At 43.6% G+C, this 27,262-nt stretch overlaps 1 protein-coding gene across 1 annotated transcript; it reads right to left on the reverse strand.

Annotated features, from left to right (window-relative positions):
- Positions 1–3,544: 3,544 nt before the first annotated feature.
- On the reverse strand, positions 3,545–24,659 carry SCTR (secretin receptor). The gene is made up of 13 exons (XM_009571520.2): positions 24,575–24,659; positions 20,842–20,968; positions 16,603–16,713; positions 12,356–12,459; positions 11,976–12,073; positions 10,894–11,026; positions 10,035–10,188; positions 9,883–9,943; positions 9,274–9,343; positions 6,104–6,195; positions 5,871–6,009; positions 5,621–5,662; positions 3,545–4,605 (listed from the first exon to the last, which is right to left on the reverse strand). The coding sequence occupies exons 1-13, from the start codon at positions 24,617–24,619 to the stop codon at positions 4,429–4,431; spliced, it is 1,353 nt and encodes a 450-aa protein (XP_009569815.2). The 5' UTR covers positions 24,620–24,659; the 3' UTR covers positions 3,545–4,428.
- Positions 24,660–27,262: the final 2,603 nt, after the last annotated feature.

A 27,262-nucleotide genomic window follows, 5' to 3' on the forward strand; every position in this document is an offset into this window, starting at 1 on the left:
GGGAGCTGGTTTAAGGGGATGAGTGGGGTTTATGTAATCTCCCAGGCACCAGTTCTGTGTGTTTACCCAGCTAGACCAATGAAGAAATGACTGCTTGGTGCTTTGCCAAGCTCTGACCAAGGGAGCCGAGGCTGCATAACCACTGCATACTCCCCCTCCTTTCCCCTCCAACATGTCCACACCAGCCCCAGCAGCCAACAAGCTTTCTTGTCTTGCAAAACAAGAGAGGCAGTCAGCTGTGCTGCTTGGTGGGAATTAGAGATAACCTTGTAGGTTCTTAATGATTTCCTGCTGTTGCATATGCTCTGTTTACCAGCTAAAGAGCTCTTTCCTGTGTCCTTCACCTCCCTTTTCCCACACCACGCCCTGTGTCTGAAGCATCCTTGCTCTTTTCCTCAGCTTTGCTTGTTTGGCTTGCAGGGGTACAAGTTTATTCATACAGTTTTTCCCCTGAGCTCACTGTACTAAAAACTTCAGTTAAATGTCAGGAAAACAGATTTCCAGCTTCACCGTTGAATTAGTTTATGTAATCTCAAGCAAGTTAATTAGCACCTGGTGTTCTCTTTCTGATGGGAGAGGTCATTGGCCTGTCTCAGATGGTTTAATATGTCTTAAAAGCAGGGTAATGAACATCACCTCTTGTTAATGAGCTGTTTAGACTTGCTTAGTCACTAACTTTAATTGGAAACTTGTGCACAAACCATTGCTTGCGGATAAGAAAAAGGAAATAATGGTACAGGGCACGCTAGCTAGGGGAGGTCCTGGATTGTTACTGTCACAGTACCTTCAACAGCAGTACTCCAAGGGACATTGGTTTGGGGGTTGAGCTTTGGTTGCTTTTGTCAGTCAGGAGAACATGATTACAGGAAGGTGTTTGCCCTCACCTGCCTTCTCTCTCCCTCTGCTGGGGCCTGTGGAAGGCCAGTAATGGCCCTTCTAAACTTTCCAGCCTCTATTTGCACGTGTAAGATGGGCCTTGTTTCTGGGTGAGAGAAAGCTCTGCCATGGGGTACTGTCCTGAGAGGGGTGTTGGCTGGATTCCTTGAGCCTCTCACCTTCACATGGATGCAACTCCTCAAACTGGCAGCACCCCCTTCCGAAACAGTTCATGTCAGCTCCCAAATGCCCGGTGAAGCATTGCACAATGTAATTATTCGCTGCTCAAAAATACTGCTTTTTGCTTCTGACTGTTTTGCAGGGAACTTCCTCGTTGCTGTGTTGGGAGAGAAAATCCATTAATCACTTCCTCTTAATATTCAGCCTGAGGTCTCAGACCCCTGATGTTCAAGCTGCAGGAGATGCTGGCGTGCAGAGTCGCAGCTGGCTTCTCAGGGACCTGGAGTGAATAGCCAGAAGCTGTCACCAGTGCCCCTGAACAATGATAACCACTTGTCTGAAAGATGGTACTGAAGTCCTGTTTACTGATAACAAATGCCTGCTTTACATTGAATACCAGGGAGCAAGTATAGAGAAGGGGAAGTTGGTGAACTCTGGATACGGAGTTTTGTTCTGCCTGTGTCAGTATTTTCAGGCCACTGGTGCTTAATTTTGTGTGCCTTCTGACTGTTCAGCTCCAGCTTGTTTGCTGAGCTTTACTTCCCTCTTCATCTTCATCTGCTTATAAACATGTCAGCGTTCCCAGAGCTAAGTATCTCTTTTCTTCAGTACAGTTAATCAAAAGAGATCCCCAGCAGGGAAGGCTGCTGTTGCATCACCCATGCAGAAAATGGGCAAGGTGAGAACCCATCCCACTATGGTGTTGGTGTTCGGCAGCAGCTTTCTATGACCAGGTGACAATATTGCAGTGCCTCGGGGCTGTCTGATTTTGACACCTGCCCCAGTGAACTTGCTCTTCCCAAAGAGTAGAAGACTTCAAGCACCAGTTGACATCCAAGGAGTTTTATGGAGCTTCAGCTCTTAATACAAACCAGGCCAGTACCCAATGCCTGAAGCAAACGTAATACAGAATCTGGGAATAGTTCCTTTTTTGTTATTTCAAGAAAAAAAATATCAATACGGCCATGTAAAACATATATTTTTTTAAATACAAGAAAGAGTGCTATTTTTTTTCAGGGCATGTGGTTTGCCCCTGTTTCACCAGGCCTCCCTGGTGAAAATTGGTATTGCGCTCAGTCTGGGCTCCACCCAACCTTGTACCATCGATGCTGGTCCTAACTACACACTCCAGAGCTGAGCTCTTACACTGACTCGTGGGACAGCAAATAATTTCATCAGATCTATTTAATGCCATGTTATTGTATCTCTGAATCTGTACTTCTTCATTTATGCCGGAAGAAGGCACTTGCATTTAAAACAAAACAGCTGCTTTGGTTTGGATGATAAATGTTTAATTCTCAGATGGGGAACATACAAGTTGTTGCACTCTTCTTGGTCTTACTTGAAGGCTGTAGAGAAAATCAGGCTAATGGTTATTATTTTTTTGGAAGCCAAATGGCTTTTTTTGGACTTACCAAATGCACCAGGACAGACTGACACCCCCCACCCCACCCCACCCCGAGAAGGTTGGAGACTCTTTGCCTTGGGTAAGTGAGCAAAAAGTGAGATCTCTCAACCAAATGCACATGGAGGGGCTTTCACTCCTCCCTTGGTTATAGGACTGATCCTACTTCTCCTTTGGCTGAGTTTTATAGGACAAAGGCAACTCAAAACCTTGCTATTTTAAAAAACATGGGTTTAAAATTAATTTCTGGAAACCCTTGCCAGTTCACCGTTTTGTTTTTTTTTTTTTTTTTTTGTTGCCTGGTTGAAAGGGGGTTCAGTTCTCTCGCTGTTGGGTGACCTGCATCAGTAGACAGAACTGACTCTGGGGATGGGAGGCCAGAGTGAACCTTCCTCCGAGGTGCCCTTCCAGATGCCCTTCATCGCCTGGCTTGCCATCAGTGGTGCTGCTGCCCTCAATGCCAGCTTTATCAGGGGAGATACAAACTGTGCAGTCTGTTGGCACTGTCAGAGAAAAAAAGGCAGTTTTCCGGAAAGCTGGGGCTTGAAACAGTGCTAATAGCACTCAAAACCCTGCTTCTGCACAGGGAATTTAACTTTGAAAGCATCTTTTGAATTCCTTTCCATGTTTGCCTTCTGGTAAAATGGCAGAAGTCTACCATAATGGTTTGCTGTGAATTAAAGTTCTTTAGAGCAGTTTTGGCAGAGTGGTTGGGGAATGCCCATCAGTCAGCATTTGACATACCATGCACGTTTTGCCAATGTCTTGTAGGGGACCAGCGGGAGGGAGAAGTGTGATGAACGACACCTGCTTTCTGTTGAGTCATATTTGCCCTTGAGGAAAACCAGACAAGAATTGCCCCAGCCAGGGAAATGCAGATACAAAACCAAGTAGGAGGCTTGATTGCATTTGTGGAATGAATCATTTCATCCCTTTTGAAATCAAACTAGAGATACTTGCTTAGCAATTTTATCTTTGAAAACATAAAGCTGTAAAAGAAGCTTGGATACCTTGTGACGGTGTATTGTAGTGCACAGTCTTGCAGATTTCGGCACACTGAGCAATCATCAACTGTAAAGAGATTTTTGCTAGCCACAATGGTGGTGTTTTTCACAAGATACCTTGTACTATCCACTTCAATTGAGATTTAAATGTCCCAAGGGTTTTCATTGCTTCCCTTCAAAGGCTAGTAGCAAAGTCTCAGAAGTACAGACACTAGAGTTTTCTTGGCCACCCTTGGGATACTCTTTAATGGTTTTTATTACCATTTAAAAAAACCATACAAAACTCCAAATTGGACCAATGTTATTTCTGAGATGTCCACTGTTGGAAGAGGCAAAGGAAGAAAACTCTGAACCTGCCACCATCACTGGAGCATACCTGAGCAATGGATACGCAGCTGGATAGGAAGCATTTGCTCAGCCATGCTTTATATTCTTAGTGTCCATCATCCATCACCACAACAGAAAGATTTTGAATCTTGGTAAATTTTAAGGAAGAATTAATTTTGTATTTCAAATCTATGAGTTGTGTTAAAGGATGGCACAGAACCTTCATCATACAAATCTGAATGTCCTCCCAGCTTCAACAGCAGAAGAAATAGAGAACATCTAAATCTAACATCTAAACCCTCCTCAGCAGCCTGGTTTAGACAGGAACATGTTGGAGAGCCATTTGGAAAACAAAAAGTCACATTAAAGGTAGAAACAGCAGCTGAAAAATACTGGTGTGGAAAGAAAGACAAATGGTGGTGGCCAGAAATGCGAGGAAGAGCATAATCTTTTGGCCCATTTTGCCTTGCAAAATAACTCTGGTGCTACACAGGATATAGATGAACAGATGTGCTTCAAGAACCATTGATCTACAGCCAAGTCTCACTTTCAGATATATACACAAGACTCCCAGCACGGACCATGGGACTTAGCCATGGGCATCTGAGCATGGAGGTATCCTCCAGGCATACAGCATTAAAGCACGCTTGATCTTTGGAGGGTTCCTCTCCTGTGCTCTGATGGGCTTGACCTCACCATCTGCATCTCTTGAGTTAAGCCACTTCCTCCATTACTTGCTGAGGTGCTGAGATGCTGACGAAAGTGTTTGTTTAAATGCCACTGCCTCCATTTTCTCTGAACTTCCAGCTGAACCTAGGTAGAAAGGTCAGAAAACACTTAGTTCAGCTAGTTTATCTTGGAGCCTTGCATTGTGGAGAGTGGTATAACAGGAAAAGAAGAGTGGGTTACCTTTGCCAAGGTTTGGATCTATTTATTTAACGCCCAATTTAAGGGCTTAGGGTAGGGCCTGTTTCTTGTCACTTCTAGTGATACCGTTGTTGCAGCCCCACAATTTTCTGTTAATCTGTTTTTTCTGTTTGTTTGCAGTGGAATTCTTCACAGAGTCTAGCTGGCCTTAGTAAGTTTGGGTTAGATTTTTATTTTAGTTATAAAAATGGGACATTTTGGCACTCTAATGTAAAAAAATGCAGATTTTCTTTTCAAAACAACTTTTTCTGAACCCTGTTAAAGGATCAGTAAAAGTATTTCAAAGCCATCCTCCACTTCAAAGTGACTTTTTCTTTCAACCTTTAGGCACTGCTGGCTTTTATTTTTCCTTCCAATAACCTAAGGATCTCCCAGGTTTGAATACCATTTCCACCACCACCTCTACCAGCAGCAGCATTTCAGAGAGCAAATTGTAGCCCAAAAGGCCGGAAGTTATACAATTACAAAGGAAATGTTCCCTCTTCAAAAAGCTTTGCCTTATGAGAGTCCTAATAAACTTGGACTGGATACAGCTTTTGATAAATTCCCTCCCAAGGATCAAGCAAAGCAAGCAGCCACAGGATGGCAGATAATAGCACCGCACATCAGAACCAACTGATTGTCAGTGTGACCCCTTGTGGGATGCTACTCCCACCCTCCATTCCCAGACAGTAATAATGCTAAATGATTTATGAAAGGGCTGCAACACTCAAGAGGTGAAGTTTGCAACTGGCATACAATTACTCAGGCTTGCCAAGTCTAGGGGACATTTCACGAGTGACGTTAGGTAGCTGAGAAAAAAAAACACAGATAAAATGTGCTGTTCATTGCAGAACGTATCCTACTGATTAATGAGGCATGCTTGAGCAATAGAGAAGAATGTTATATACACAAAACTCACCTCGCCATTAAGAAAACAATAAAGTACAGCCACGACAAATCCCTGAAAGATAAAAGAACTGTGGTCACAAAATTAGAACTGCAATTTCAGCTTTTGAATGGGAATGAGGCATCTCAAGGAAAATCAGACAGGTTAGTTTTGCCATTGGGACTGCTCTGTTGCAGAGATTTGTATTATAGAGTTATGCCTCTTTTGCAGAGTTTTACCTTTTTTTCTTATTTTAAAGAAATAAGAGCTTGTCAAATATTACCTGGAATGATCCAAGAGCCAATTCGAAAAACAGCTGAATTTCCATTGTGCCGCTGCTGGCATCTTCAGGGAAAAAAGCGAAGATGATGTAATGGACCCCAAAGAGAGGGATGAGGAGAAGCGTTGACTTTGCAAGTCTCCTGATAGCAAAAACAGAGGGGAAAGCTGGTGTAGAGAAGCAAGAGGAGCTTGGGTGGGCTCATGTGCCATAAAGTCACAATATAAAGAACATACTTGTATTGATTGAAATCACTGCTCCGTCCTTCAGGCGAGCTAAGCTTCCTCATCAAGATTCTTAAAATGTTGACAAAAAGAATGAAATTAATCTGAAAGAAACCCAAAACCAAAAGTAAGGACATGAAGAAAAGAACAAAGGAAAAAAGCAAATAACAAAACTAAATGCCCAGTAACCACGAACTGCCAGGTATCAGCAGATCCAGTCTGGGGGGCTTTGGCTGAGCAGGAAGAATAGAGGAGCTTGGGCTGGCCTGCCCGCGTCCCTGTCCCCATCCCAGTCCCAGTCCCTGCCTTTCCAGCCTGCCTGGCCACTCTGGGCTTGGGTGCTGGCTGCTTTCCTTGCCATTTTGCTGCAGCTTTAGTTATGGGGAAGTTCAAGGCTTATTATCTGAGTAATCATGAAAGGGCAGGGAGACCAGGCCCATGGCTAAGACCTCTTCTGACTGTGGAGTTTAGACAGTCTGGTCCCACTTGGGATGCCAGTAAAGGGGCAACACTGGAGCTACCAGTTGCTAAACAGGACTGCAAATGCCATTTGTTCCCTGCCAAAAGGCACGGCATGGTTTAGGATGTTCACTGAATCATAGAACCATAGAATAGTTATGGTTGGAAGGGACCTTAAAGATGATCTAGTTCCAACCCCCCTGCCACAGGCAAGGACATCCCACTGGCTCAGGCTGCCCAAGGCCCCATCCAACCTGGCCTTGAACACCTCCAGGGATGGGGCAGCCACAGCCTCCCTGGGCAACCTGTGCCAGTGCCTCACCACTCTCATGGTGAAGAAACTCTTCCTCATGTCCAGTCTAAATCTGCCCCTCTCCAGTTTGTACCCATTCCCCCTCGTCCTATCCCCACAAGCCTTTATGAATAGTCCCTCTCCAGCTTTCCTGTAGCCCCTCAGGTACTGGAAGGTCACTACAAGATCTCTTCTCCAGGCTGAACAACTCCAACTCTCTCAGCCTGTCCTCATATGAGAGGTGCTCCAGCCCTCCGATCATCTTTATAGCCCTCCTCATGATGGAAGCAAAGTAGTTAAAAGTGGGGATAGGAGAAAGTCTACACTGAAGTTCTCATTCTCCCCCTCTCCAAGGGTGGATATCAGATCAAAATGCTGATCTGCTGTTCAGTTTGGGCAAAGTGAAGCAATAGCTGTTTCTGCTCATTTTGCCCTCCGGCAGAGTTGGAGAAGCATGGGAGGCAGAGCCGGCCTGAGCGTGCCTCTCTCCCACAGCCAGGGCACAGCACCGGGGAACCACCTTGGTTTTATCCGCCCTTGGCATCAGGGCTCCCAACATCACCCTGCGCTTCTCCTGCACCCACAGTCCTTTTGCAACACTCTGCACCTGGAAACACCATCGCAGCCGTGCACCCTCTTCATGGTGGCTTGTACGTGCCCGTGGGTGTTGGAGCAGAGCGCTGAGCGGGTGGGTTTCCCTAAGAGAAGCGGGTCTACTGTAGATGGGACAGACCCAGGATGTCCCTGGGTTCCCTAAATTATTGGATGAAGAGGGAGCGACTGTGGCTGCGCGGTCTGTGCTGCTGCGGGTGTCTGGAAATTAGGGGAGCTGGGGCAGCATGAGGAAAGGAGCAGAGCTGGGAGGAGGTAGGGATGAGGAACACAAAGGAAAGACTGAAATATTTTGGTTGTGTTGAGGGGGAAAAGGAGGTTCAGCTCTGGGGATTCTGCTTTTTTAACCCACTAGGCCAGGCATGAGCAGTGTAGGCTGGTGATTCCTGCTGGGATTGCCCGAGGGCAGCACAGCAATGTTAGTTTAGGAGCACAAAGGGGTTTATCGGTGTTGATTTTCTGCCCTTTGAACTGCTAAGGACTGTGCGCTGTGAGGGATGAAGAGATTAGATCTGAGTTGTGAAGGACTGGCTGGCTGTTTGTCTGTGGCTGCGGCCTTGAGAAAAGCCTCTTTTAGGTAAAGAGGCAGAGTCACGCAGGCGTCTCCTGCCTTTACTTGGCTAAGCAGGATGTGATCAGGATTTTGAGGAAACTTGGAAGGGGATAGAGGGTGGCCCGTAAAAGATAAGATTGGGCTTTTCACCTTGCAGAATGCCAGGGCCTTGTTGCTATTTAAATATTGGCTCCTGGAGCATAAGGGTTGATTCAGTAAGAACAATAAATGCTGTGGCCTCATTAAGCTGATCGGGAATCATTCGTGCGGTCCTCTGCTTGTCTTGAGGAGGTGAGGGATTGCTCTGTGGTAAACGGGAGCAGAACTTTAACCCACCCTCTCTGCTGCTTGGGTTTCCAAGACAGCGTGCAAGTGTTGCAATTTGTATTTTGCAAATATAATGGCTCCTACCGGCAAAACAAAAACCTCAACAAACTCTTAGGTTCTCACTCAGAGTGTCAGTAGGTTATTTGAAGGTAAAGAGCCACTCGAGTGTTTCTGTACTAGTGTATCAGATTGACCGTTGCAGGCTGATCTGCCCCAGAATATCTCAGTTGGGCAGTACAACTGTCTCTAAGAAGCAGCTCCAGCCCTTTAGTACCTAAGGCTCTGAAGGTGAGCACCAGCAAATGCTCAAACCATAGGTGTTCAGTATTCTCTGTACTAGACCATACCTTACATTGCTGCTGCCCTGTACTGGGCAGATTCACACTGGGCTCCAATGCCTACACCTTACTTGAGTGCGCAACACCATAATAGTGTAATTGCAGTCCATGAACATACGATGCTACAGCCTGTGAGCTGCTTTCATTGCTGAAAACAAAAGCTAATGGTCATGTAAGGCAAGTTGGTTTTGGCTTTGCTGAGAGGGGCATTGACCGGGAGACAAAAAAGCGATTGTGCTGACATGTACAGCCACTTTGTTTCTCCTCTGGAGCCTTCCTTGAAACAGTCCAAAACAAGCTTCCACAAGCCAGCCAAGTTCATATGAAATCAACAGGATGCGGAAACCTGATCTTCTTCAGGCTCTTGCTTCTTGGGAGGACACTCTAGCTCTCCTTGTGAACTTGGCTTCAGGGCATTAGCTAGTGACTAAATCCTGCTGAGCAGAAGTTGCTTAAGCAGTAATTCATGTGTCACACCAGTTCAGGCACATTTCTAAGATCAGTTCATTAACACACTTCTAAGGCATAGTGAGTAGATGATCTCTGACTTCACAATATTTGAAAATACAGTTTGAATCTGCTTGTCCCAGAAAAGACTTACAAAAATAGACAAAACTACAGGGCCTCTAATGATCCACCAGGTATTGGCATCAGTATTAATGTCCCAACACCTGTGAAAATAGAAGAGAAGGTGCAGTCAGTTATCAAAACACTGGTGTATTTTCAAAGCAGTTCAGTGTGTTTTGTACTTCAGATAGGCCCCTATTCCCTTCTATGAAACTCATTTCTGTTCTCACTTAGCTGCACAACATTTCTGACAGAAATCTGCCCACCTGCACAGGACAAAAGTGCATCCTGCCCTTGATGTACAACCACTGTTCAAAGTTTTGGAAAGAAGAAGAAAAGGAACAAAGTTTCACTGATCAGAAAGCAGAATACAGATGCAGAAAACATCAAGGGCCAAATTCATACTTGAAGGCTACCCCGTACTCTTGAAAATGCTTGAATGAAATTTGAGGCTCTTCCTCAGATTGCTCAGCTGGATCTCTACTCCTACCCATGGGAGGATGTAGGCTTGCAGCACAGGAAGGTAGTGGTTGGCTTGCTTAGCTGCCAGTGATTAGGAATGAGCAGGACCCTGTGGGGTAGCCTGTACGGGGGCTGCATGCTTCCCCTGGCATGCGATCTTTCTCCCCTCCATGCAACTTACCCAATATTTTCATGGAGTTGCCTAGCAGTCGCCCATGCAGCCACAAACACAGTGGGAGCACCTGCAATTGGAAAAGCTGGTTACTGCTCCACAAGTCCATCCCAAAGACAAAACATACCCATGGTTATTCTTACTGAAAGGAGAACCAGTACCCCATCCGAGGGCGATGAACCACAACAGGAACTTCCTTTCCGAGAAGAAAGAAATAACCAGGAGAGTGTGGAGGTACAGTCCCTCTACGAGGAGCCAACTGTAGTTAGACAGGATGCAATACTGAAAGAAGACCATGGTGAGCTTACACCCAGCCTGAGGAAAGAGAGAATAATTAGCTTTTGCTTGAGTTTGTATCTACCTTCTAAGAGGGAGTGAGTTGTCAATAAATCTTGGCAAACAGAGATTTTATAACAGTTAGGGGACTAAACTGGTGATCTTGAGACAGGTGTTCACATGACAAGAAAACAGCACTGGCTCTCATAAATGCAGTAATCAACTGCCTCACTAGCAGGAACTAAATGTGTCACGGACACATGGGTCTGGCTTACTGTCCCACTTAACGGAGTTCCACTTTTACTACCTTATTAGTGTCAGTAGCATTAACATCATATTAGAGAAGTATATGGATGCATTTGTCAGTCTTTTTTCCTGAGAAAAAGGGTTGATAAAGACAAGTTAAAATTTGCTCAAAATGCCTTCTTCTCCAACACCTACAAGGGCATCTATAGCAGGGAGGAACTGCACCTGGGTTTCTGTGTGTATGCTCCAGCCTGGGCTGCTATTGTGTCTTCATGCCACTGTCACTGTCACAGAATTCCTCCATACAGGGAAATCTGAGCCAGGAACAACCAACATGCAGGATCAAGCGATGAAGGAACCAGTCATACCTTTCCTCTCTAATAACCCCTCAAGCTGAATGGAAGGCTGGGACAGAGATTTGCTTTCCTGCAGACTAACTACTGCTGAGATCCTGCTGGGAACCTGAAACATGGGGCAAGCGGGAAGGCAGAGAGTTACCGTATATGCCCCACAGTAATTCGTGTCTTCAGAGGAAAACAAAACAGCGTCCTTGATGAAGTTGGATGAGGCTCGCAAAATGAACGAAGTGAAGAGATGCATGTGAATGTAGTTTCTTGTACAGCGAAGTCTTCTGTTACAAAAAGAGAAAGAGATCCTGTGAAGTTACATTTCTAGCCAATGTGGGTAGCTCGTGGCTGTAAACAGAAGGTTTCAATCCTTATTAATGCTAAACAGACAAATTAAGAACACTGGTTTTCTCTCTGTGAAAGGAAGACTAATGCATTTCCAAAGAGGGATATTCTTGAGAGGACAGAGGACCTCAAAAAGCTTAAGTCACATCTGTTTCTCTCAGGCACTAAAACAAGCTGAATATTGCTAGAACTGCTATTTCACACCAATATGCTTTGTCTAGCCTCCCTCCCTCTTTCTGGAATAATACAAACCTAAGGTATTTAGCCACACCTACATGGATTTACTTGCTTTGCTTGCATAGTGCACTTGTGCCTGCAACTTTTTCTGTATTAAACGTCTGAGTCCAGAGGCTGTGCAGTCTGAAGATGAATCTGCAAAGTAGTTGGGTTCGTTCTATCTGGAGATGCCACCCTGACACTGTAAAGGAAATTCTTTTCACTGAATAAGCAGCAAAGTACAAATACCAGGTTATAAGAATGCATGAAGATAAGCTGTCAGATTGCTGCTGTAGATCTGAAACACCTTCCCAGAAGTCAGTGCAGCAGCACTTAGGGCAAAGTTTTAGCCACAGTCCCAACTGGGGAAAAGAACAACAGGGGGAAAGACACTGCCCAAGGAACACTGAAGTCATGGAGAGAACTCATCAGGGAGGTGGTGCAAACACTAGTGTGCAAAGCACATCCAGCTACATCTTGGAAGGACAGGAGAACATGATATGAGGAACAGCCCTGACACTTCCTGGGAAACAAGACTCAGAGAGAATTTTTGTGAAGGTTTTCAGAAATACTTCAATTTTTAACTTGCCCTGAAAGCCAACAGAAGGATCTCTGTCAGCCGAGATGACCAGAAGTCCTGGCCAAATGTAAACCAGAGATGCTTTTCCTCACCTAAAAGAGCCTAGGACTGCTAAGGCTATCGTCAGCGTCACGAGGGAGGTGCAGTATCCAATAGTGTACATGGTCTTCAGAGTCATGAAATAGGAACGCTGCAAGGGAACATACATTCACATTTTTACCATTGACTGTCTGCTAGAAATCAGACCATACCAAGAGAAAGATGTCTCCTCCTATTTAACAAATAAATTTTCTTGTAAAATCAGCTACTGAAGTTTTACCCTGAGCAACCCTTTCTAATCATTACGAGGAAGCATTTATGCTGGAAAACACCTGAAACAATAACCCCACAACATCATTCAATCTCTCTTTAACATGTTCCTCCCCCAGGGCCCCAGACCAGCAGACCTGTGGTCACAGGCACTCAGACTCACTCTTGCCTCGTTGGTTGTATCATTGATATTGTAGCCACAGGCGATATCGGGTCTTGGATATGGGTCTGACCAACCCTTGCTTGTACAGTTTCGGTAGACAAAACCTGTGTGGTAACAACAAAGAAGACAAAACCAGGTGTGATCATTTCCAATTGTATCTGTGGTCTCCTCGGGGCTTAGTTATCAACGTGTAGCGTTGCTCCAAGAGCAAAAAGAATATTTTCCCCAGGCAGTGCAATCTGCATAGCTGGAGGTGAAATACTGCTGAGCTAATTATGTTGATACTTGCCCAGTGTACTTGTTTGGGTCATAGTATTGTTTGCCAACTCAAGAATGACTGTGATGAATGTGTTTTTATTAATTGCAATATAAATAATATTGCTTGGTACATCTGGTGTTTCTTGGCCAGTATTCCAAGATCAGCAAACACATGAATTTTTCAGTCACAGATTCATACTCTATGCAAACCTGATACTTTCCTGAATGCTCCCCCTCCTTGCTATGGTTTGTCATGGTCTGCAGACAACACAAAACTTCAGATGGTCACAGTTTTTTGGCAAGATTTAAATGAAAACTGAAAGCTTTGTCCCAGCAGCCAGGTCTGGAGATTATCTTACACTGTTGATTTCCTTGCTTACTTGCAAATTAAAGGCTAGGATGGGATTCCCCTCACTTAAGTTATTCTTCTGAAAGCTAAATGATTGAGTCCAACCATGTCCCTCACGGCTGTCTTTCTAGTCAGTGTAGAGAAAGAGGCATTTGCAGAATTCATCTAATTTTCAGATAGATATCCACAGAGGGCAGTTTGTCTGACTGACTTCTGCTGGGCTATCTCACTCTTAGACTTCTAAAGCTGAGTGAGGTAGATCCCCAGCAAGTTACACATGGTTCAACAGGACAGGTTTGAACATGTCCATATTCATGTTTGGCACTGAAGTGGAAGAGTGAAGTCCTGCTCTACACACGTTACAAACTCACACAAAGAAAATGACCCTAGGAGGCCTGTGCTGAAGAGAAACTTTTCCAAAGAGGTAAAACCACTGCCCACTGCCCAAATCACATTCATCTGTCAGGTAGGAGCCACACTTCAGAAACATGGAATAAAATCCTGGTTTTGCCGCAGTAAAAATAATACTAGCATGGACTTGGAGAGGACATAAAATCAGCAATCCTTCTTAGCAGAAGCTTTGCCTGAAGGCATCATAAAAGTCTATTTTTGCCCACACATTTAGTCATAAGGACACTAGGGCATCCAGTTCCTGCAAAACCTCCCCAAAGTTTTGGAGAGGGAACAGAGAGAGATGCATGTGGAGCAGTGTTTGGCCTTGGTTTATGCTCTTTGGAGCCCTGCTGGGACTGTCAGGACAGAGTCAGTTCCTGCTACCTCTGGGCTAATTCTGATGACCTGACAGCATGTCTGCACTTGATTTGAACTCACCTCCGCAAAACTGCAAGGCATAGCAAACATGCTGAGATCTTAGAGGGGGAAGAGCTCTGGGTGTATCAGTAGCAGACTACTATTCTGATGCTTTTAAGAAAATCTTGTTCCAGCTTAGCATCTTTGGAAGGGCTAGCCTTGCTTTTCAAGCCAGGTTTTCTATGCTATGCTGCAGTGCAGCAAGAACAGGAGATAAACAACTTTCACCAACAGTTCTCCTCAACCTGCCATAGCAGCCAGCAAGGAACTGGTATGGTGGCAAATTCTCTACTTCAGCTCAAATTATTAAGACACAAGTAGTTAACTCAGAGCAGACTGTTGTGCTTGTAAAGATGTCTGTAACTATTTTTTTTCCTGAGGATGCTGAAAGAGAGTACATTTAAATTAGACATTAGGAAGAAATTTCTTACTGCGAAGGTGGTGAGGCACTGGGATTGTCCAGAGAAGTTGTGGATGCCCCATCGCTGGAGATGTTCAGGGCCAGGCTGGACGATCATGGCATTGAGCAACTTGGTCTAGCGAACAGTGTTGGAACTGGATGATCTTTAAGGTCTCTTCAACCCAAGCCATTCTATGATTCTATGATTCTATGATTCTATGATTCTATGATTCTATGATTCTATGTCAAAGTAGATCATACAAGAAGAACTGAAGTTCTGTGTGGCTGTGTGCGTGCGACTGCGTTATATACAAAGCATGGGAGATTATGCAGGGCATATTATATCAGTGGATGTGAGCACAATTTCAACAATGGTACTTGTCTATGGGTGACAGACGCTGAGGAAACTGCAGCATGGCGCACTCAGAGCAGACTTAGGGTCTGCAGTCTGTCTAAGGTGCTTGGTGTTTGCTGGTGCCTTGGAGTCTTTTGGAGTTGCCTAGGCAAAGGCCTGTGTAATTGGGGACATTCGATGTGGCCTTCTCCTCTGACTCTGAATCCCCGAAGTCCTTACAGCTTTCCTCATTCCTTGTCTGAGACACAATGGGCAGGTCTGGATGTGAATTTAGGTTACTTGTTTCCAGATTATTTTGTTTCTTTGGTCTGCTATATTGAAAGGGGCCAGACAGTCTGGGCTGCACAAATCTAGATGTTGGCACAAAGCTCAACATCAGGGAGACCAGATCAGAGGTTAGAGGGATCTGCATCCCTTAATGTATGGGTGTTTGGCATTTGTGGCTGCCCATCTGCTTTGTAAGTGGTGAGGAGAGAAAACTTTTGCTTTTTTTTCAAGCAAACAGATCTTTGGTTTTCCTTTGCAAAATTGCTTCAAACAGAGCAAGGGCTGTAGCAGTAATTAAACACGAGTCACAAGCCAACCACAGTATAAAATCAGAGCAGAATGTGGCTATGAGAATGAGAAGAAACTATTGCTGACTTTGACCCAAAATGCCAGATCAAAATAAGACGCAAATGCCAGTGGACCATGTCTTGAGTTTCTCTTTGGAACACAGTCACTCTGATTATCGCTTATCAGAAGTGGTTCAGCTCTCAGCTCGATAAGGAGGGCAACTAAAGTTTAAAGCTATTAGACTATCTCCAAGATAATGTAATGCACATTTAAGATGTAATTACGACCTTTGGATGTACAAACTCCTGGGTTTGCCCCTGATACGACGGCCAGAGGTAGGGAGCAGTTCCCTCTAGTGGCTGTACCAGCAGGAATTTCATTTAATACACTTAAAGGCTGGTATCACAACGCTGAAGATTCATGAGTGCATGCAGGACGGATTATTTCCTCAGTGATCTTTGTCTTTGTGTAATTTATCCCCTGTCTTTAAACCAGATTATAGGATTTGGTGGGCAGCTACTGTTTGTGTGTACAGAAAGTAGTACGGCATTTATTTTCATCTGAATGGCTCATGTCTGATTTTATTTAAAGAGTACTAAGTCTTCTCCTCTGACTTATCTAATCTTTATTAGACAATCTAATACTTTGTCTCCCATTGCTCCCTCCATAAAATGAATGTCTGCTTCTCTGTAAGTGCTGGATCTCGTTAATCTGTGTCCTATAACTGAAGAATGCAAAACCCTCTTTTGATTTGAATCATTAACTCGCTAAAGAGAAATGTAAGCAGATTTCTTGAGCACTGCTGAAAAGCAGAACTGAAGAGAAAGCAGGCAGAAACTCATTGTTAATGGCTCATAATTACTGGGAATAAATTTCACTTCACTTCACTTCTATCACTTTTACCCCCGGTAAAGGACAATAAACATTGCTTGAGCTTATCTCTTTTTGAGTTTCTTGATGAGCCATGAAATCTGAGTTCCCATGGATTTGTGCCACTTGTGTGGAGCCTGTCACAGCCAATGGATGAACCCCCAATGCAGATTTCCTCTCAATGGAAGCCAAAAAAAATTAACTTTTCCCCCCACCTGGTTCACTGTTTTGTATGAACTTAACACTGTGTGAAGTTTTGTCTCCACCAAACTCAGCTGAGATCAGCCACTGGCTTTAAGAGTTAATAGAAGGGGGAGGAGACAGAAAAACATAAACACAGAGCCTGAGTGGAGAAAACTCTTTCCCTTAAGAAAAGATGCTTATAAACCCTATTTTTCAGGCTAGCATTTATCTGCTGCACTTTTCTCCACCTTGCTAAGAAAAATAAACATGTAAAACATCTTGCTACTTTAATTCCAGGTTTCCCCACGTTTAGCTTAGTGTTGGAACTGATGCTGATAAGTGACCACTGGTCCTTAAAAGAAGCAGGGACACAATTTCACTTTGAGTTCAAACCTGACAGTGGCACCTTTGCAAACAACACATTTGATAAAATCACTTGAGCAAGAAGAGCATATTTTTAGTGTTACCTATTTTCCCAGTCAGCATCTGAAAGAATTCAGAGCAGCGAGCATTGACAGTCTGTCCTACAGCAGACGAAGGCCAGCAGCTCATGTTATCCCACATTCCAGTGCATGTGCCTGGGGAAGCAACAACAAAACACCATGAAGCATCTCCCAGTGATGAAGCACCGTGAAACTTCTCCCAACAACAAAACACTATGAAACATCTCCAAGCAATGAAACACCATAAAATATCTCCCAAGGACCAAGGCAGCTACAGGAATAAAGACGCTCAGTACTCTGAAAAGCAAGCTGGATGAGACACAGCAAGTCCTACTGAGACTGGTTGAGACCTAGACAGGACAGAACAGATTCTGCTTGCTTCAGCTCCAGCAAGCTCCAGGCCCATTCCCTTCTGGTCCTTGACTCCACTGGTCAGCCAGCCAAAGAACAACTTGGGCCATGGTGAATTTTGCATCAAGTCCTTGGCTACCCATCAGTCTTCTGGTAACTACTGAATGGCTCTGGAAAGATGAAGGAAACCAGATGTTAATTTTTTAGCTTACTTTCCAGTCTTTCTAAAGCTTTCACTTTGAGTCACTCTAAATGTTCTCTTTACAGAATCCTTTTGTAAACAGAAAAAGATACATCTTGACTAGGAGTTTAAACAGCTTCAAAATGATACTGGGGAAAGGGCAGAGAGGAATAGTATCCATATCATCCTTGTACCACCATAAATATTCCTCTGCTTGTTAATCTCTGTTATTATACCAAGCCTGTGCTGGAGTGAGTAGCACCAACAGAGCATTCACTGGGCTTGGCCGCGGGTCTCAATAGCCATTAGTTAGGTGCAGGGGCCACTTATTTTGAGGCTGAGCTTGTCATGGTCACCTCCTACAGTCAGGGTACAAGGGGAGTTTTCCAGCTGTGTCCTTAGCTACGCTGCCTTCTAGCAGGGCTGGTAGGGATGCATCAAGGAGTCAATGGTCAATGGTGCACAGCGTGATGGAGATCTCAACTTAGATGTGTTGCTTAGGTGCCAGACGCTGGCATGGATGAATTTTGGCCTGCAGTACAGAGCGTTAATAGAGAAGACCTACAGTTAATACCTTTTATGCTACAGAGAAACTGCAGTCCTGGCCTTTCTTATTTTGCTCTTCTCCAGATATAGGCTGAAATAAATTAGTCTGCTTACCTTTTGCCTTCACTCACTCTCAACCATTTTAACAAAGCTTCTTCTGTGAGTTTTGTAACATGACAAGAAAAAGAAGCCACTGGAACATGCCAGGACCACCTTATGCCTGGTGGGTCCTGATGTGTGCTGAATGCCCAGTACACTTACTGAAAGTGGAGGGGAGGATATCCTGTGCACTCTCTTCAAACGCTCCATGCTTTATAAGGCCAGCCTCCATTAGCCTGACAAAAATGTTTACATTTCTAGAAATGTATTGATTTCCTCCTGCACAACAGTCCTAGCACCTGGAAATACAGAGCTTTTCACAGCCAGGGCACCTCAACATTAGTGTCTTCTCTGTGCCAATGTTTATAGACTTGGTAACCATTTACTTCCAAGCAACAGTTTAACTCATCTTGGGTGACAGTTATGCCTAGCTGTGCTTCATTTTTTTTCAGTTATCAAACCTTTATGCCAACACTATTGGCATAAAGCCTCTTAAGCCAGACTCGGTGCAGAGAAAAACCTGGCAAAATTATTATGTTGGGATGGTGTCCACCCAGGGAGAGAAAACAACCGTCTGAGCCATTCCTCCTGCAGGTGGTCTTCTTGTCATTCTTCATGGAGCAAAGACAGTGCCACCCACCCCCATCTAGTTAAACAGCCTTTTTCATGGAGGCAGAGCACGGCAGCACTTCCCTGACATCCCTGTATTCTTTGGGACCTCCCTCAAGTAGCAAATAGAACATTCTCCTCACAGCAATACACGGTGTCACCATGACCAGAGGTCAAAGACCTCCAGCGGCTTCCCTCCCCTGCTCCCTGCCCCTGAGAGAATTATCCCATCTTTGTTCATTCACAAAAATGAGCGTAACTGTGACTTGGGTTATATAATGTAACCTGATTCACCTGCAACTAGTCCTGTGTGTTTGTGCCATTTTCAAAGAGATGTGAGCACCACAGCAGACATGGCACTGTGGAAGAATTCCCCTTGCTTTGCCCTTCTTCCTGCCTGCAGCAGTCAAAGCCGCTGGGGTTGGTGCAGGACAGATGGGGTATGAAAGGTGACCCAAACCTGCAAATCCACCTTTCTCTCTCCCTGGCATGAATCACCATGGGCATGCACTGAATTCCCAGAGTTCTTTTTCTCTCTTCTTCAAACTAAAGCCCCTGTATGGGATTTTCTGCACACAGACTTCACACATGCAGATAATCAAAGGCTGGAGGTATTTTCAGGTGCATTATTTCCCAGAATAAAAGTATTACTCCATAGTTTACCAAGGTAACAAACCCTCTTCAAGTGAAAACCATCAGAAGAAATTCCTGGGCTATCTTTTGGAAACATTACTTGAGGAAAGATGTGCAATTTACCACTGTTCATTTTTCTGGGGTTTCACTGCCAGGAGGAAGTGTGTTTGCAGAGTTACAGAGACAGGGAGGGGTTTAGTCACTCCAAGCTTTCTGCTACCTGGGTATCCTTGAGCCCATGGCAGTACGCCAGGTGTGATCTGTTTTGTAGAGTTCAAAGGGCAATTTTGACAGCCATTGGAAATGCTTTCTTCTCAAAGATTTGAGGAGAGGGGCACAGGGGGTAGAATTATCCTGTATCTGGATCCAACATAAAACTAGATTAAGTCTCTGCTGAGCACCTACTATTTGACTGAGATAAAATAAGACCATCTGTAAATGGTACTGCCTGCTCATGCTAGTGCTGGTCCACAGCTGCACGGTCCTGTGAAGTTTAACTTGTTTGCATATTTGGAGCCCTGGTGCAAAGAAGAATGCAGAATTCAACATTAGAGCCATGTCACAGGATCACAGCAGAAGAATAGAGGTGGAGGTTGTCAAACCACTCTCCTCTTCTGTGAAGGGCACTGAGGAAGGAAGGAAACAATACTGACTTACTTATATAATCAAACTTCTTATATGCAATTAGAGTATCTGGCAACCTGCCATATGGTATACCCTGTCACTGCTACATGGGTGTAATGCCCTGAAGCTGTGCTCACACCTATCAGTCTGCAAGGATCACAGGGATAAAACAGATATGGAGAAAAACGCTAGGCATGCTAAGCAACCAGACATCTCCCTTCTGAGTCCTACCTTAGGGCCAGGTCATAGTGAAACAGTTCTGTATTTCCCATGCTCTCTGCTAGAGAGGAAGGCTTTGAAACTAAGAAAAAGCCTCAACTCTTGCTCCCTGCTGTAGCTTATGTCTGGCCAGACACTCTGCTTACAGCACATCTCACAGCAACTCCTTCACGTTCAAAACTGGTGAGGATGTTGCCTTGTCGTGGTCCTCAAAAGTCACCCAGAAACAGTTCAGTCTGTGAGATGTCGTGAATGACACAAACCCAGTCCATAGTGGTGCTGGCTAGTCATACACAAAAAATAGTCATATCTGTTGCCTCCATCCAGCATACTCTGTGAGCTGTTGACCCAGCTGCTGCCCTGGGGGGAGCTAACACTCAGTTCATATGCGAGCTTCAATAATTGCTTGCAGTAACCTCTCAGAGACTCCTTGCACATGAACACACTTGCTCAGTTGTGAGAGGAACGCTGTCAACATGTCGACGACTCAGTACCACAAAACCTTCCCAGGCCAAACAATTCCTTTATATGATGATAAACTCTCTCTGAAATGCAATAGTTCTGTTATGTGACTGTAAGTTAGAGCAAGGAGGAAGCAATGAGGACCTTCAGGCCACGTGATTTAAATGCTGGCTGCTGGTATTCATTGATTTTGAAGGGAAATATAGTTAAGTAAATTTGCACATACTGGGCTGGCTTTATGAAAGATCTTTATCTAAGATGAGAAGAACTCTAAATCCTGTGCATTTTGCAAGCTTTTGTTGCTGAAGTGCTCCCCAGCTTTGAGAACTGCAGTTGAGCAGCTGAGGTAGAAGGCTCCTATGACTCTTGCTGTCACAGTTAGGTCAAAATCCCACTCTTGGAGCCTTATAACAGATCTTACCTAGTTTTCTGCACCTAAATGAGAGACACATACAAGGTGCATGCCTCCTATAGGAAACAATGGGTCACCCAGCTCACTTGAGAGCAGTTTTCTTTGTGCACATTCATTCATCCCTTACCCGAGCTGAAGAACAGATCATTTTCAGGAGTTCTGTTCTTTGCCTCCAGGGAGAGAGTCTCAGCACAATTTTCCTCCTCTTTTTTCAGGATGCTCAGGAGGTCACAGACAGGTGGGACAGCTCCGATCTGCAAATTTTAAAAGCAGTAGAATCACTTCCTCTTAAAACTTACATCCCCTTGACAGGATTTACCCTCCTTATGCTCGTATTCCCCACACAGTGCTATCAACTGATCACGGGCAGTATTTCCCCGAAATACAGCCAATTTCCTTGAAATACAGTCAAATTTCATAATTAAATCTGTTTTTTTGTGGTAGCAGCAGGCAAGCACAGACTGAGTTTCTGCCTTCTCCCTTTTGCTGATATTACTGTTATTGAGAAAAATGAACGTATTGCTCTGCTAAATTAAGTACATAAGCAGGATGTTCCTCCAAAAGACTGCAGAAACATCCAGGACACTGCTGGACTCTCCTAAAGCAACAGAGAATTAATTACTTGCCCGTGGCAGTGTTAAACCATAGACCTGACGGGTCACTTCCCCAGGCACGAGTGATCTAAATATGTCCACTGTTTGCAGAACACCCAAGCCTGTTTCACTGCTATTGATCAGGAAGCTGCAGGAGCCAACCTGAAAGCAGAATCTCATCTAGATTTCTGCAAGAATCTTAGTGGTAATTTGTCCTAAAGTCATTTTCTCACCTTCTCATCTTGGCCTATACGCCTTTCCCACCAAGTGGTGTGGAAATGTTAGTCTTAACTGAATCCTGATATAGCAATTAAATGTGCAGTTTGTTATATGAAGCTGGACCAAAATGAATGTACAAAACAGCTACTGACCATGAAAATGGCATGTATTAAAAAATCATTGCAAAATGATTTGCAGGACAAGGTCCCAGTTGTTACGCCTTGCAGTAAAAAAAGTACTTTTACCATTTCTATTATTTTACCAGTTTCTATTATTTTTTGACAAGAAAAATACTGAATGTAAGCGAGTTCTCATTATAACAGATTAGTTAATTCCTCTCTCATGAACAAACTCAAAAATCTTTATAAATTCATAGAATCGTAGAATGGTTTGGGTTCGGCAGGGACACCATTATGAAACTTATATGTACCTATGCATAAGTATACACACACACATACTTAAAAGATTAAAAGCAACTCATGAAGATGTATTATTTGGGAAGTATTCGGTAGAATTTTTTAATGTACTTTGTGCAGGAAAAATTAACCCCACAGCATCATATTACTACGCAACCTCATCAATCTTGTAACATTGCTGATCACTTTCAGATTAGATTTAGGAGAGAGAATGATCCCTGAAAAACATTGTAATGAGAACTATTATTTTTCTACAATTAAATTTTAGCCTAACAGACATCAGTGACTACACTCTACCGATTTTGTCTGGACGTATTCTGCGTATTGTACTTATGAGCGAAGTTTGATCTTTTCATCATGCCTTATCTAGTCGGTCGATTGTGTTTAACTACAGCATCTTCCTCCCTTGTCTTTGTGCGTAATGAAATAAGTGAACTAAAAACCATTTTGGTTTATGTCATGCAATGAATTTGCTGGAATCACACAGGCAAAGAATTCAGACAAAATAAACTATCATCTGATGTCAGGATTAAAAGCATTTTTAATCCATTTAATATTTGAAAAAAGAGAAATGTCTAACTAGAGCAACACATCGTAAAACATACAATTGCATTTGATGAGTTCAGTTGTTAGCTGAAGGCCGAATATGGTAATTTCTAAACATGGACAGATTTTTCAAATGTGCCTTATTTATCACTGTTGTTATCTATTTGAGTACCAAAAGTAAACCAATTCAGTACATTTTCAGAGTTCACAAGTACAAATGTGACAGTTAAGACCTACAACATACTTCTGCTGTGGTATCTCTGTCCAAAAGTTGCCCTGAAAATGTTAAGAAACAATATTAGTGCTGAGCATTTGAAGTGGCCAGCAGAACGAATCTGGTTTGCATGCTGGTCATTCAAGATAATACAAAACATGAGTAAAAATAAATCCTAGCAATCACATTAGTAATGACCTCAGAAACAGAAAAAATCTTTCTCATAAATAAGCCTATACATCTTTCGGCACTGCTTTCTTTGTAGGTCCTAAGAAAGCTTTTGTTCTAGAAGGAGATTTAAATCCTATGTTATTTCTTTATAGCTAGAATGAGACCACATGCTTTTAGAACATTCAGCTGTGGAGACTGCCCTGATGATCTGATACAGCACTATTTGACTTACATAAAATGGGAATATGGTATAGTTAATCCCTTGCAATTACTATTTTACCTTACTGAGTGGTGTCCACCCTATCCTTCTGATCAGTTACCACTGCCTGGTAATAGACATGCAGGTAACAGGAATTTAAACCCAAAGAAAGGAGAGAGCCTCTAGGTGCTGATTGAAAGACCTTGTTCCACAAACACCATCCCTTGGTTGGTCTTGGCCAACACTAGCATCCAACAGGGCAGGCTGGTGCGAGCGAGACCCACAGGTCCATCACAGCTGTTTATGGAGCAATGCAAAACTTTGCTTCCCATGCCACAGCCAGATAACCCCGCTCCGCTACCAACCGTGCTCAGTCTTGCTCATGTTTACCTTCCACAGCTGGGAGCAAACAGCCTGCCTTCACGCTTTTAAATCAAGGAGGAAAATGTGCTCCTCTATATGCGTTTTCATTGTCTCTCCCTAAACAGTTCATTGAAACAGCTCCCAGCTCATGGGCAGTCAGATTTTGATGACAGGGCAAGACATCCTCATCTTTTGTTTAAAGAAAACATAAGACATAAAACATAGTCATGATAACTAATTATCCAGAAAGGGCAGAAAGCTGCGGTTTGTGGTATCGATTGCAACAGCCAACTATAGTATTTAACCTGTGATATGAATGTACGAATTGATCTAAACACTACATAATATAAATACTATTTGCAGTCACAGACTTCACTGCCATTTGAAAGTAAGTTGGTTTAGTTCAATGAGAGGATTTAAAGGACAATGGAAGATGCCTGGTAAAATAAAAAATAGGTATTTTGAAGGATTAGAAAAAGTGGAAGAAGATGCTCTCAGTGGCATTCTGAGCAATGACATTTATTCACAGAGTCCTTTAGGTAATATGAAAACAAGAAACCAAAATGACAAGAAAACCACCACAAAGATATTTTTTATTGTGGAAGATGATCAAAAGGCAAAAAAGTTTACAGAGCGTATTCACTTTGTGATTAAAATGTCTAAGCAGAGCTCAGGTTTTCTCGGAGTTTGTCCCAAATCGCCTATTGGGATAAATAGACTGATTTTTCCTTTAGTTGCAACAAAACAATGATTTTTTTACATTTGCTGAGTTTGATCCTTTCCCAATTTCTCACACCCAGGCTGGACATAGTTCAATCTTGATTGCATACGCTTTCAAACTCAGAATAAGTTACGTGGGGAAACTGAGCCATCTAGCCACCTGTCAATTAGTCCAGGAAGCCGTAGAAGCAAGAATAAAATAAAATAAAACAAAACAAAATAAAATAAAATAAAATAAAATAAAATAAAATAAAATAAAATAAAATAAAATAAAATAAAATAAAATAAAATAAAATAAATCCCTGGTTCTACACACACCCTTTTAAACAAAAACACCGTGACTTCATGGAATAGAGGTGTGCTTACTCACGCAACAGGTGATTCCATGCAATTGGGAATAAATAGCTCTGTGCACCTACCAGGACAGTTGAATTCCAGAAGATGATCATCCAGATGGTCCACATAGTCAGTCACAGTCTGTTTCCTTCATCCTCAGGCACCAGAGGTCACCAGTCTGTCTGTATGCTCTCCAGTGTGGCTCCTAGCTCCTTTCACTTCATCCTGTTCCCTCCTCACTTTTTTTCCTTTCCAGCTTTGACCGTCTTTAGCCAATGTTTCTTTCCAGCTGCTGAGCGCTAGAGAGCATCAGCAATGACAGGACCCCTGTTCATCCTCCAAGCTCTCCTCCTCCTCTGCAGAAACCTCCTGTCCCAAGAATAACAGCACCTCTGTCGAGCATGTTCCTACTATTGTCTGGCTCCCTTCCTGGCTATTTTTCACCGTTGTCGATGGGTGTTGCTGAGGAATGATAATTCCTCATGCTCCTACGATAAATGACCAAGCAGGACTCTCATGCAAGACGTCAGCCCCATAATGGCACAGGTAATCAATCAAAGGGAAATACAGCCCTGAAATAAGTGCCCTGCTGAGAAACAGGGTTGGAGGAATGTGATTCGGGCTGCCTGCACTGCCTCTGCTCACGATAGTTTTGCACATGCCTCCCGCAGTAAGTAAACATTGTTGAGAGCCAGGAATCAGGAGGTTGGCAGAGTCTGCGGCAGGACAGTTGGCTACCTGTGCCTCACACCAAGCCTGGGAAGGGCCCATGTGCTTACCCTGGGTGTGGGCTCCCAGCTGCCAAGCAGGTGCCTGCTTACCAAGTTCACTTGTAGCACAATAGTGAATAAGGCTTTAAGAAAGAGCCAAAGTTTGCTCTGTGCACTTGTGCCCTGTCTCAAAGCACTGCAGTCCTCAGCTTGGCAAAGTGTCACAAAACATCTTTTACCACCTACTCCAATTTTCCACAGCCCACCACCCTAGACTGGTCAAATATGAATGCCCAGAATGCAGGTGTGCTCCAGATCTACCAATAAAATCAAAGACTATAGCCATAAAACATATGGCTTGATACCTGTGCACTGAAAATCCAGCCATTGGATTAAGCAAGTCACCCACTGAACAGCACAATGAAGGGATCTGGGTTTGCTAGCGAATGCTGCCCTTTCCTGTGCCCAGTCTGACCACAGTAACACTTGTTCATCTCTATACGCGTTCCTTAGGACAGTTGAATTGCAATGCTCTCTGTTTCCATACACATCTCCCTGGTTTCTCCCCACATCCCCAGAGCAGGACTGAGGCAAGCAGCAGCATTTGCTCTAACCCCATGCTATGTCTGTCCTACCCAGCCACCCAGTTTGCATGTCCTGACTGCCCAGCTGCCACACTCACACAGGAATTTCATTTCCCTTAGCAAAGGGTAGAAGTTTCAGTGTTCCTTGCCCCTGCCTACACTAAACTTGTAGTAACTTTCATTTCTTGAAGAGCTCTGCTTTTCCACAGAGTTTGGTCGAAATTGGTCAAAGGGTTAAACAAATTCTTAAAATGGGGTCTGAGACACAGCCAGACAATGTCATTACAGTAGTCTGAAGAAACCACATTGGCAATGCTGCACCATCTCAGTGGGGTGCCAAGTCATTCTCTCTCTCTTCCTTTGGCTGAAGGAATATTTTATTATTCCATTCACGTCGTAACAGCTTCCCCTGAAAGCCACCACTCTTACTCTTGTTTGTGTCATCAAGGGAGCTTCACCCCTGAACGTACTTCTGAATCCGTGGCGTTTTCAGAAATAGGCAATGATTACTGAGGAGTTTTGGAGAGACGATGTTTGGTTTAAACACCAACGGTGTGAATGAAGAGCCTAACATTTTGTCACCCTTCCATTATATTCATGTGCAGGCTGAGCATTTGAAAGAAGATCCAAACTAAAACCTGGAAAATTCTCACCTGTGCAGAGCTTGACTCGCGGCACAGCAGGACGGACACTGTGTGATGGGAAAGCTAAGAGCACCAGCAGACTGTGGAGATGTATTAGCAAGAATTCACATATCCTTATACGAGCTGTTTGTTTAATCAAACAACATAGCACTGCACTTGGCTGTGTCTATCTACCTTTATTCCTTCTCAGTATATCCAATATAAATTTGTCACAGCTGGAATTTCTTTCAAGTCTGTAATCTAAACCAGAAACGAAACATCAGAATTTATTCATGCAATCTTGACAGACTTTTACTTGTAACTTTAGGAGTAAATAAAGCCAATTTGTATTACTCTGTAGGATTGTTTACTTATCGAACGCTAACTTTGATGTTAGGAGTTTATTAATACTTAAAATTTGCATCAGTGCTTCAGTCTAATGATTAATTGTTCTCCCTCCTTTGCTAAATCATTAAAATGTTTGCAATGCCTCTATTACCTATCATGCCTCTATTGCCACTTATTTTTCACCTGATATTTGGAAAACAGAGATAAAACCGAGGTGAGAATCACCTATTTAAATCCTAGTTCACAATCTTTATTTAGGGACATTTAAGCCCATTTCCCCACCCCCCTGCCACGGTCAGGAACACCTCCCGCTGGATCAGGCTGCTCCTCCAGCCTGGTCTGAATACTTCCAGCGATGGGACATCCAAGACAAAAAAAATTCTTCCTACTATCTCATGTAAATCTCGCCCCTTTCAGCTCAAAACTGTTCCAACTCCTCCTACCCCTGCACTCCCTGATAAAGAGCCCCTCCCCAGCTTTCCCGTAGCCCCCTTTGAGCTCTGGAA

The sequence above is a fragment of the Cuculus canorus genome, chromosome 6 (genome assembly GCF_017976375.1).
Source record: "Cuculus canorus isolate bCucCan1 chromosome 6, bCucCan1.pri, whole genome shotgun sequence".
NCBI lineage: Eukaryota > Metazoa > Chordata > Aves > Cuculiformes > Cuculidae > Cuculus > Cuculus canorus.

Bases quoted from the DNA above. Each gene is read 5' to 3' on its own strand.
- SCTR (XM_009571520.2), bottom strand. From the start codon at position 24,619: ATGTGGACCATCTGGATGATCATCTTCTGGAATTCAACTGTCCTG. The intron at 20,969-24,574 runs GTAGGTGCACAG...TAAAATTTGCAG, and splicing joins TCTGGAATTCAACTGTCCTG to ATCGGAGCTGTCCCACCTGT. The intron at 12,460-16,602 runs GTAACACTAAAA...GTTACCACACAG, and splicing joins GATGCTGACTGGGAAAATAG to GTTTTGTCTACCGAAACTGT.